General features: G+C 48.6%; 1 protein-coding gene across 6 annotated transcripts in view; it reads right to left on the bottom strand.

Annotated features, from left to right (window-relative positions):
- LOC121704547 (RNA binding protein fox-1 homolog 3-like) overlaps nt 1-12,500 on the bottom strand; it is a 414,719-nt gene that overhangs the window by 45,625 nt on the left and 356,594 nt on the right. For all 6 annotated transcript variants that reach the window (XM_042084840.1, XM_042084841.1, XM_042084838.1 and 3 more), the window contains one exon: nt 866-1,123. In XM_042084840.1, coding sequence (XP_041940774.1) covers nt 866-1,123 — 258 coding nt within the window. The remainder of the gene's footprint in view (nt 1-865; nt 1,124-12,500) is intronic.

Below are 12,500 nucleotides of genomic sequence, written 5' to 3'. Positions count from 1 at the left end.
TTGGCATAAAATTACCCCTTCTATCCATATGGATCTAAATAATTCCATGCTATACTATGAAAAATTGATAATATACATGATTATGCACTTAAAGCCCACGTGAACTCTGCTTACCTATATACCTGCAACCCCTGATAAACTAGGACTGACCCAGAGGAACAAAAAAGAAAAAAAAAAAGAAATTGATGTAATGACATCAGACACATAGAGCAGTGAATAAGTGAAAGATGTAGGGTTTAGGTACTACCGTAACTCAGCTTTGTAGCAGTAGAGTCAGTCAGATCGCTTTTTGCAAATGGAAAGACTGCAGAGTAATATCGGCAGGTGGCTACAATGACTCAACATGATGGCACGGCGCCACTGAGCCACTTTACTTAGAACCGCTGTGACGTAATTAAAATAGGCAAAGTAAACAAAAATGAGGCCATTAACCGGCTTCATCTAGCTGGGTGACAAGAGGAGGGAGGATGAGAGAGAGAAAGAGTGATGGAGACTGGGGTAGGAGGGAAAGAAACAGAGTGACAGAAAGGAGAGCAGGTGGGAAGGTGGAGAGCTAAGTGAAAGAGAGAGAGCGTGCGAGTATGAGACAGAGAGATTCTATGAAAGTCTGAGACAGAGATTGGAGAAGGGAAAGAGGTGGAGGGGGCTGACAAACAGGTTGCTCTCAGGGTGTGTGTGTGGGTGTGTGTGTGTGGGTGTGTGTGTTTGTGTGTGTCTGTGTGGGGGGGGGGGGGGGACTGAGTGACAGAGTGTGGTGGTGTGAGAGCTGCAGAGAGGATCTCAGAGAGAGAAAGTCAGTACAGACAGACAGACAGACAGACAGACATACAGACAAGCAGACAGACGGTCAGACAGAGGGACTCACAGTGGCGTTGGCGGGATTGGCGCTGATGATGGGCGGACTGCTGTCGCTGCCGGCGGGCTCGCTGTGCGTCTGTGTGGGCGTGTAGAGGGTGAGCGCGTGCTCCGGCACCCGGCTCTGGCCTGTGAAGTCCTGCGCCGGGAGCGGGTGCGCCGCCGCAAACTCCGCCGGCATGCCGTTCTGTGGGGGGGGCGGTGGGTACTGCGCCGGGGTGTAGGGCTGGGCCATCGCTTCTGGGGGGTTGGCGGCCTCTTGGTTACCCTGTGGAGCGAGAGAGGGGGAGAGAGAAAGGGAGCGAGGGAGAGGAACAGAGAAAAAACAGGTTAAAAGCTTTATCTCTCCATCTGCTGTGATAATCAAAGGGCATAACAGGGGAAGTCTCAGTAGTGCTGTGTGTGTGTGTGTGTGTGTGTATGCGTGTGTTTGGGAGAGGGAGAGAGTGTGTGCAAATGAGAGACTTTCAATGTGGATGTTTTCTCTTTCTTTTGAAATCCCAATGTGCGCCGCATCCAGGGACAGGCAGAAGTGTAAGAGGTTGTGTTGTCCTGCACATTAAATAAGCGAGGGAAATAGCTCTGCTATCATATTTCAGGGCAGATTAGAGCACTCCTTGATCATTATTAATGAACACACTCGCTATTGTCGACAATTCCCCCGCGAGCTGAGGGCCTAAAGAACAGAGGTGGGGGTGAGAGGTGGGGGTGTACGGGTACTAGGGGGGGGGGGGGAGGGGGGGTCTCAATTGCTCTCATGGTAAGACACGCAGGGGAAAGATCAATTAATTGATAGCGCTTCTGATTATTGCCTTTGATTCATATGACAGGTGGGGAGTGGAGACGGCCGCTACCCTTCCAACTTCCCTCTTTCCCAGTAACTCCAATCGACCACTGAGTTCTCCCTCTCCCTTCCTCTCTCCCTCACCTCCCGCGTTTCTCTCGCTCCACACCTAAGCCTGTGCCTCACATTCCTGCTGTTTCTCCTTCTCTTTCCCCACCTCTCTCTCTGCAGTTAAGCTTCAGCCCCCCCCCCCCCCACAGCCCCCCAGCTCACTCTGCAACTAAGCCCCTGACCCCCCCCCCTCCCCCTTTCTCTCCATCTCGCTGTCTCCATCTCTCTCTCTCTCTCTCTCTCTCTCTCTCTCTCCCTGGTGCAGTATGATAGATGGCTAGGAGCGCTGATGCCGTGGCTTAGACCTCCAGCTCGGGAGCGGGCGGCTCAGATGACGAGCTCCTTTGATATTGAAATAATGGCTGTCTCTCTCCCTGCTGCTCCCAGTTAGATGGGCCAGTGCCTGGTGTGCAGGACCTGGCTCTCTGTTACACTACACTGACTGCTGGGGTTATGTGGAGTGTGTGTGTGTGTGTGTGTGTGTGTGTGTGTGTGTGTGTGTGTGTGTGTGTGTGTGTGTGTGTGTGTGTGTGCATGTACGTCTGAGTATTTGTGGACTTTTGTGGTTGAATGTAGATGTGTGGCTGCATGTGTGCACACGATGAGCGTGAGTGTGTATCTGTGAGTGTGTGTATCTGTGTGTGTGTGTGTGTGTGTGTGTGTGTGTGTATGTGTGCACTTGTGCATGAGAATGTGTGTGTGGATTTGTGTAATGAATGTGTCTGTATGTGTGATTTTGGGGTATGTAGCATCAGTGCTAAGGTATGCTATGCTATGCTGTAGCTGAGCCCACAGACTGAAGACCTGCCGTACCATTGAGGTGTGAGGTGAGGAACAGTGGGGTGGGGGTGGGGGTTGCTGCCCGGACGGGACAGGACACATAAAATAAAATAAACAGGTGAGGGGGGAAAAAATCCAATAACGCAATTCAACAGAAAAATCTCGCTCGTTCTCTCCGCAAAAAAAAAAAAAAAAAATCTCATTTGCAGATACAGATCACAAGACCGTGAGGCGTAATTCTTTCAACAGGAAATACAGCTTACGAGTTCAAAAACAACAGCAGCCACAGCAGCTATAAACAGATAAAGCCAAACCCCGCACCCTTGCTCTTATTTTACAAGCCAGAAAAAAGAGGAGGAGGAGGAGAGGAAAAAAATGGGTTTCAACATCTTTTTCCTCTCTTTATTCACCCCCCCCCCCCCACACCTCCACCTGCAATAGGGCTTGTGGTAGCCCCTTCACTGGCCCAAAGGTTGGGCTTTAATGAGGAGGCTGGGAGGCCTGTAAACACCGAGGAAACAACCAGGCGCCAGGGCCAGTAGCGCCCACAACACCTCGCCCAACCCAATTACAGCAGCGCTCCATTACAGAGTCCATAAGAAACAGAGTGTCTTCCCCAGCGCTGCACTGTCCTCCTTTATCCTCAGGGGCTGAGAGAGAGATGGAGAGAGAGAGAGAGAGAGAGAGAGAGAGAGAGAGAGAGAGTCCACCTGGCCCCAACATGAGCAGCCTGCCCTCCAACTGCACCTGACCCCGGACCATGATACCAACAACCCATGCAGCTCCACGCTCTTTATCTCTTTCTCATACACACACACACACACACACACACACACACACACACACACACACACTCTGAGTTCTCTCTCTCACTCTCTTGCTCTTTCTTTCCCTCTTGCATTCTTCCCTCACTCCATTTGATGCTCAAACTTGAGTGCGTTCGTGAGAGGAAACTTTTGAAGTCCTTTATGGCTGCCTCACTTTCCTCTTCTTGCTCCTCCTCTCCCCTCATTTGCCCTCTCTCTCGTCGTAACCTTACGTAACGCACCTCGAATTCAGGGCAGCCTTCTCACGGCCAGCCCACGGTCGCTAAGACTTTAAGCGTTTGTATGGTCAGGTGAAAAGTTTAATTTGCCAAAGTTGGCTTCCCATAGCCTGCACCCGAGGGGGTGGAAACTAATTATTGGGTATAAAGCCGTTAAACATAGTTGCGGTTGGAGCAGAGATTGGGTGAAAAACATCTCTTAACACGATGCGATCTGAAAATAGAAAGCTGCTGTCAAACCGCCACCTGGTTGAATGAAGTACAGTTGCACAGCAGGTGATTTGACAACCACATTTGCAGACTTGTCATGAGTGAGTACAAGGAACCTCATGTGTGTATATGTGTTTGTGTATGTGTGTGTTTGTGTATGTGTGTGTGTGTGTGTTTGTGTGTGTGTGTGCGTGTGTACACACACTCAGGCTAATTCACCTTTCAGCATAAAACAACAATGGGAGGCACAAACATTCCATACTGAAAAAGGACAACAGCCAGAAGCCCCTCACACACACACACACACACCTACACACACACACACACACACACACACACACACACAAATATACAGACACACACACAAACTGACTTCACAGCGCTGTTTCAAAGGCCAGCAGAGAGAAGGCTTGGGGGGAAACAGGGCTCATTAATGAAGCACAAAGCTCCAGTGGCTACCGTGTGATCTCCCACCCCCCTCGTGCCTCTGATGTGTGTGACAGGACGCTTATCGGACTGGAAGTGAAGCAGGGCAGCAGAGAGAGGGAGGAAGAGGAGGAGGAAGGATGGGGCTCGGAAGATGGGGCCGCAGTGGACCCCGGAGAGAGTTCTGTTATTAAGGGGCCGCCGAGAGCTGTGATGAGGCCGTTACGGGTGGAGATTAACCGCGCTGGCTAATTAGAAAAACACCACCGCTGCCCATCCAGCCAGGAAGGCGGAGGTGACAGGGATGTTGAGGTATAGAACTCTTAATGCCCCATCCCGATACACACACACACGCGCACACAGAAGTTATAGCCAGGATCATGCTGTGAGCGTGGTTGTGATCATCAGAGCGGGTGGGACACTCTGGCCGTCTGCTCATGTGAAGGGGGTCCCAGAGAGGTAATTCAACACCCACGCAGAGAAGAGCGCACACAAGACACACACACACACACACACACACAAAGACAAATACACAAAGTGACCCAGTGGGCCCAACACTAAACCTCGCCCACGTGGACGAGGCTATTGGGAATGTGCATGGCTGGACAAAACAGCCAGCTTCTATCGATCTGCACTTTCTCTTTCTTTCTCCATCTCTCTCTCTCTCTCGCACCACCTCTGCCCCCCCCCTCAATCTCCCACCCCCATCCTATCTCTTTCTCTGGAGTGCTGCCTCCTCCACTCTTATTACCCAAAGAAAAATGCTATCTGTAGTCTTAAGCGCCGCGCTTGTGTAAAATTGGATTGAAAACCTTACTTAAGGAAATCACTTTGGAGCTTCCCCACCCCTCTCTTCCTGTTGTTTCTGCACCACACATCAGCGTGCACCTCGCTGCGACTGTGACACAGCAGATTAAAGCTGGCCGGTGCTGATTGCTGGATCAGGCGTTCACCCCCCACCCGTAACAGGACTCGGTGCAGGCCAATATGATAGGCTGATAGCGGCTATTCTCCCCGCAGCGATGGGGAGAGCAGCACGGCTCTTGCTTCAAGCCTAGGGGCAGGAAATGGTCTCTCAGGGTGAGACCAATCACAATGTATTAGCACCACTATGCAGCTTCCCTTTGGAGAAGCACAGGTTGTAAGAGGGGTGATTTGGAACACACAGATAGCAGAAGGGGTGTGCTTGTTTCTCTCCCTCCTCAATAGTCCCAGGAGTGGGTTTGATGTGAAACTGAGGAAATGGAAGATGAAATGAAAAATAATGCTTTGGAACTTTCCACTCCTTTTGTAGATAGGTGTTTATAAGACTAGAGAGAGAGAGAGAGGAGTCTTCAGAGTGTGCTGCGACTGAGCACACAGATCCATCTTTGTTTGAGGTGGTGGTTTGTGGTTTCACCGTCTCATGACACGCTTGTCAATCCGCACTTAAGTCATTAAAATCCGGTGGTATGCATCACCTGTCGGCGCCGGGAGAGTGGTGCATTCGAAGGAGACTGGAGACAGAGGACCACTTACTAAATGTGTTGAATTGAACCCGGAGGGAAATCACGGCAATGTGCCTCCCTGATCAATTGCACTGATAGGACCCGTGATTGACCGGCCTGCTTTATTACCGCCTCACTGACTCATTCAGTCTAACAGCCCGACAGGCTCTGGAGAGCACTTTTTGTGCAGCACTGATAAAGGTACACCGTGTCTATGACCTCACTTTACAGAAAATAACGCAAAGAAAAAGTTTCCCGGCGAGGGCGAAGCGGTTGTTTAACATGGCGGATGCGCAGATCGTCAGACAGCTTCTCATCATAGAGAAAGGCATCTCTGAAACCAGTACCGGCAAAACAGTTGATGCAACATACGGGAAACGGGCGCAGGGGTGGGAGTCGGAGCAGAGCTGGCAGGAACGATTGTTTTCTTCTCAACACTGACGCAGAGCTAATTGAACCTCGGCAAACACAGAGACAGGCGAGGGAGAAGCGTCCACGATGATTTCCTGGAGCCAGGGACGTTTTAAAGGCTTTAGGTACATATAAATAAATGAGCAATTCTTGCCGGATCCATTTTAATTAGGCGAACCACTTGATCTTTCTGTGCTAGCCATATTCTAGCGCACAAAAGGCTCAAAACCTCGCTAATTATAACCACATTGTGTGGATTCAAGGTGAGAGTACAAAAACATAAACTCTAGAGATAAACAAAACCAAAAAAAGAAAGAAAGAGGGGGAAAGCTTCCGTTGTCTTGTTGCACTGGCTATTCCCCATATTGTCTGCCAATTACGGCAGAACTTTAGGGGAGAACACGGCGGGAAGAGAACCAGCCCTATTTAATGCAGATTGGAAGCGCTGGAAAATCGACTCGCCAGTCTTCCCTTTCCCTCATGCGAGTTTACGATTTAAAATAGGCTCGACAGCAGTTATTTTATTCATTCACATTTCCTCCCGCGAAAAAATAAATCCCATCTCTCCATTTTCCAGCTCATTTGAGGAAGAATAAATTCGCCAAAACAAACAGCGCATCTCCTCTCTGTCTCAAGGCGAATATCACAGTTTTCTCACGTTTCACCCCTCTTTTTTTCCCGGCGCTGTAATCATTTCGGTATGTCACATGTGTTTCATTTTCTCCAACACGATTTTTTTCGTCCATTATTGAGAGCACTTTTATCTGCACGGGGGCATTAGGAGTGGAGTTCATCTCCCTCGATCCCTTGCTGATTTCTACATTACATTGTAGCGCCGACGTGCTGCGCGGCAGGGCCCTGGTGGGGACCGGCATTCGCCCGGATGCACAGCTGCTACCGGTGCCGCAGCAGCTAGAGACAAGTGGAGCGCCTCTTAATAAACACAGCAGACGGAGGATCACTTTGAACTCCCGTGACATGTAGCCTAATGAATCCACTTCACTCTCGAGTTGTAAAGCAAGGAAATTGAGAAATTCTCACCCTGTTTATAGGCCTATCTAAGCTTTATTTGTTCGTTCAAATTCTTGCAATTTCTGTACTGGCCACTCTAAACAGTCAACTCCTAAGTGACTTAAATTTTTCCTTGCAGTTAAAGAGCGAATAATTGCCCACATTTATTTCCCGCCGCGGTAGAAAGTGGCATCGGGGACTAATTATTTTGGACCACTTCACAGAAATGCATATTAATTTTCATATCGATTTAAAAATATATTTAATTTGAGACTATCGAAATAAACACTGGCCCGGCCTGGGCAACAAACGAAGATGAAAGGTAACATTTACAAACATTCTCTCAATCTCAATAAAAAAGGCTAAATTAATGTTGGCACATTAGAAATGACTTTTGAAATAACTAGCCTTCCGAACTTTTCGGGCCTGTGTACAAACGACCTTTGATAAATTGTACAGTTGATGTGGGACGCTGCTCCATTCGTTGTAAACGGGGGAATCAATCCCACAGATTAGGACTGGGCCTCGAATTGACATGTCTCTTTGGAGTGATGCTACTCACATGGGTTCAGACGCAAGGACATGTTTCTCAGCCCACGTTGCTCTGGCCTTTGGGAGAGCCAAAACATTGAAAATCTGGCTAAACGTTTCCATGTACCCAAGAACAAAAGACACATGCGACAATCTTGCTGACACGACATTCACTGACCGCCCTAACAATGGAAAACATATGCAAATTAGCTTGAGCACCACATTCATTATGATCCCATCACAAAGGAGCTGTCATACGGTACCTCAGAGAGAGAGAGAGATAGAGAGACGTACAACTTTTGTGTGGCTGTTCTCAATCTTTGTAATCTTTCCTTCTCCCACTCAGTCTCTTCCGCTCTTTCTTTCTCTCCCTCAACACAAGGGCAAGAAATGTTGGATAGCGTTGGTGAACAAGGGTGGAAGTTTACACTTCTCTTTAAGTGACAACCCCCCAAAAAAGAGAGCTCCCGTTCTCTTTGCTCGGTACAGCCGCCGCAGCCCTGGCTCATGTAATCAGGAGCTAATTCCCGTTATTAAGATGGGAGCGATAACTTTGATTCATCACAGTCCATCTAGTCCAATCGGTTAATCACTGTCGCGCTAAGCTCTTTTTTAGTCATCCTTTTGTTTCCACTCCCTCTGGCGCAGGGCGCGGAGGGAAGAAAGAGAAAAGACGAGAGGAGATATTAGCAACATTAATGAGCCGTGAGCCTCGTCTCCTTAATGAGAAGGGTTATTAAGTGTGATTATCTATGATGAAATGGCGGTAATTCTTGAAAGCTTGGGAAAACTTGTACGATCGCTTGTCGGCCCGGTTCGTCCATCTGATGGTTGGAGAATAGGGAATATATACAGAGAGAGGGGGGGGGGGGGGGTTGTGTTGGCGGTATGAGCAAGAGGTAGATCTGTCTCGGATAAAGAAAAAGTCGAAGAGACCAGCCGACTGAGGCCAGGAGCAGAGAAAATGTGTGTGCGTTGGACAACAGAAACACAGAGAGCGCGAGACTGACGATCACGGGTGCTGTCCTTGGTGCTGAATTGGAAAACATTCCTCAGCACCACTCTGTTCGTATGTCTGACAACAAACTTTAAACGAGCCACTAACCTTTGCAAACCTGACTTGACTTTAACTTTACAGACGGATACAAATGTGGATTATTTGGATGTTTAGGGTAAAAATTCAATCACGTAAGGACGAGGTTAAAAAGGTCTACTTTGTCTTCAAATTAATGTTTGACAAGGCCTGATGGAGGCTTGAAAGAACTTCCTGTCTCGTCCACTCTCCGCCAGTAAGGGAACACATGCATGCTGCACCTCCACCTTCCCAGCCGCCGGCTGACACCGCTGACTGAATGTAGCCTAACCGCACTTCCGAAGCCCCTCTCTCTCCCTCTCCCTTCTTTCCAATTACAGGAAGTCGTGTACCGCAAGCCTGACAGAGTGAATGTCAGGTCCATATGATTTCGCTTTAAGAGGGGCGAGTGGCTGGTGAATCATTTATGTGCAGTAAGACTGCTCCATTGTAGATGGCTTTGCTGCAGACAGATAACAATGCTGAATAATTTATCCTGGTCCCGTGCTGAGACGGTCTTACGGTCTTCTGCTTGCTGCTTCCTAACCCCTCCAGGGACAGATTGGGGAGGGACACACACACACACACACACACACACACACACACACACACACCATCTACCTGACCTCAGCTATACAGGTCAGACTTTTAAGGTAGTTATTCTTGCATTCCTGATGTCTGCCCTTAGGCTCTCATTGTCACGCAACACTAGTTATACACGTTTTACACTGTTACAGATCACACCTCATTTTCAGAGCAAGAGAAATGGCTACTGTGGCATTTGCAAAATATTCCTTTAATGTGCATGAAAATGCCTGACACTAGGTCATGTGCACTCTATATAAAAGAGATCCAGGAAACATTCTTGAGAATTTATTGTATCAAAGGTATGAAAAAGCACTGAACAAAATATTGTAACCAAAAGAGAACAACGGTGGACTGCCGCACTCCAGGTGATAATCTTGTTTAGCCTGCCCAGCCTGGCCTAGCCTAGCGTACACCTGTGAGCTCACTCACTGATCAGATTGTTTGCATCACTGACTTATGGAAGAGAGGAAAAATGGAGAAAAGCAATAGCCCCTAGGTTACATTTGATTCAATCAGTCTCATAAACAAAACCTCAAAAGAAAGAACGAGGGAGAGAGAGAGAGAAAGAGGAATGGAATAAAAGTGAGCGAGCGTTGGAGACAGATAGCAGAAAAGGGAGAAAGCATAGCATGAGAAAGAAAACGAGAGAGAGAGATAGATAGATAGAGAGAGAGGAGGGAGAGAGAATCTATTTAGTGTGGGCCAACCAGCCACTTGCAGGACACACTCCATTTATTTCCCCCAATTAAATCCCTTTAATTGGATTGTGGGCTGGCACCTGGTTTACACTCTGTCAGCCACGCAATCCACAATAATTGATGCCAGCATGGTAGTGTGTGTGTGTGTGTGTGTGTGTGTGTGTGTGGGATGGCAATGAGGGAGGGATCTGGAACACGTCACCCCACACACTCACTATTCCACAATTCAGCTATGATCAATTTATCAGTGGGTCTCCCCCCTCTCCTCTCCCTCTCCGCCCTCTCCCTGGCATTACTCACCTGAGTAGGAAACTAGGGGCCTCACACATCTCACTCCTGAGACACATAATACAGGGCTACACCCTGCTCCTCCCAACACAGACACACACACCGCTCTCACACACACACACTGCTCACTCACACACACATGCACACCACTCACTCACACTCATACACACACCCACACGCGCAGACTGCAGTCTCATCATCTGTACGAGTGGCAATTTAAAGATGCCCTGAAACAGCCAATCTCTCAATGGAGAAGGCTGCATAGCAAAGCAAGTGAGTGAGAAACAGAGAGAGAGAGAGAGAGAGAGAGAGAGAGGTAAAGAGGGAGATCGAAAGGAAGAGCCGACACAGTAAATAAAAATACAATTTCCCCGGGTGACATGCCCATTCTGTTGGACGCCTGACTCTAATTATTCTAAGCACTTTGAAAGATGGCTTGCCTGTGCATTAATCCACAACGGCCCATCCCATTCTCCCCAGTCAATGCAATTTCATCTCTTCTCCTGCTCCTAACGGCTCATACTCCCGGACCTGGTACATGTAAAACCTCTCGGCGTTCTTGGCCCTCTGCTCCTTCTGGAGGAGGAGGTGGAGGAGGAGGAGGAGTGCACGGTGTCGCGTGGAACACACATGCCATTTGCATGTTCTGCCTTCCCGTCCCTGCATGTTTACACCCTAAAAGCACGACCTAGGTGCGGTTCCCTGTGGTAGAGAGCATGGTGTAGAACATGCTCAGGGTTGGGCTCCTGCCTGTGTGGAGGCTGTTAGGCCTGCTGTGATGTCTGGAAGATAGCTGTGGGTTTTTCTCCAGCTCCACCCCCCCCCCCCCCCCCCCCCCCCCACCCCGCATCACACGGTCAGACAAAAAGATATATGCATCCACACGTCGGTGCAAACACACACACAACCTCGTTTGGACCAGAAATGGATCAATGCGTCAGCTGTGGCTATCAATCAATCGATAGGCCCTATCGATGTTCTGCTGATCCCACTCCTCCTTAGCTAGCGGCCATTTTCAGTCTGAATATGCCAGGCAAATGGGCTTTTAACATAATAGCCCTGTCCACTCCTGTGGAGAGTGGAGATTGATGGGACAGGATGCAGGCATGTTGACACAGAGATGCTACAGTGATATACAATGTGTTGGAACAGGATGAGATTTTTTTCTTCTTGCTTTATCATCAGAGTCGGTGCAAAGGGGTTCCTTTAGGATGAGACTTTTATTGTGTGGCGTCAACACAAAATGAGGCTATGGAAAAGCCATTTGCCCGTTGAGTGTCCGGCCTAAACGTGAATGGCCTGTAATGGATTTTGCCTTTTTTATAGTGGGAGTCTTTTTAGTGGCATTTGCCAGGCTGTGTTGCAAGTATTACCTCCACACACTGGTTCAACCGCTCTAGAATAGAGCTAACCACCTACTATATGCTGTAAAACTCGAGGAAGTACATTGAGAAACATGGGAGGGTGTGAATTAGGGTGTCCCCCTGTCGTCTTATCATTCTCGAGTGTTTTTGTAATTATAAATATGCCCTGTGTCAACATCAAGCTTTACATCAGCCAAAGCCTATCCCCTGGCTGGCGATAAGGAGGAACCTCAATCTCTCTGAAATGCGAATATGGCGAGGAGCGTAGATACGACACTAGCCGGAGCCACGGAGAAAAGGGGATTGTGTTTTGCTTCTTTCTCCTCTCTCTTTCCCGTTTTTCTCTCTCCCTCTCCTACACACAAACCAAACAGGCTTTCAGAGGGAGCTTATCTGAAGAAAGGGAAAAAAGAGAGAGAGAGGGATAGAGAGAGAGAGAGAGAGAGAGAGAGAAAGGCTGATAGAGAGAGAAAAAAAGAGAGATGCAGGGTCCCTCCCTCATCCTCCTCCCCTCTTTTTCCATCAGGCGTGCCGAGACGTGTTGGCTCTTATCGGAATTCTGTTGGCCCCCAGAGGCGATCAGAACAAACCTTGTGGAGGTAAAGAGCGCAGTCTTATGGGCTCTCCCCAGAGAAAACACGCCTGGTAATGCTTCCTGAGAGCTTAGCAGACCACAGGAAAAGAGCGAGTGCTTTCCCTCTGATGATCTATAGTCTATGTGTGTGTGTGCACGTGTGTGTGTGTGTGTGTGTGTGTGTGTGTGTGTGTGTGAGTGTGTGTGTTTGTTGAAGGAGTGTGTCTATACGAATCTGTGAGTCCTGTATGTGTGAATGAGAGCA

The sequence above is a fragment of the Alosa sapidissima genome, chromosome 3, assembly GCF_018492685.1.
Source record: "Alosa sapidissima isolate fAloSap1 chromosome 3, fAloSap1.pri, whole genome shotgun sequence".
Classification (NCBI taxonomy): Eukaryota; Metazoa; Chordata; class Actinopteri; order Clupeiformes; family Clupeidae; genus Alosa; species Alosa sapidissima.
Note: the sequence above shows the minus strand (reverse complement) of the source record. Positions and strands in the feature narration are given on the sequence as shown.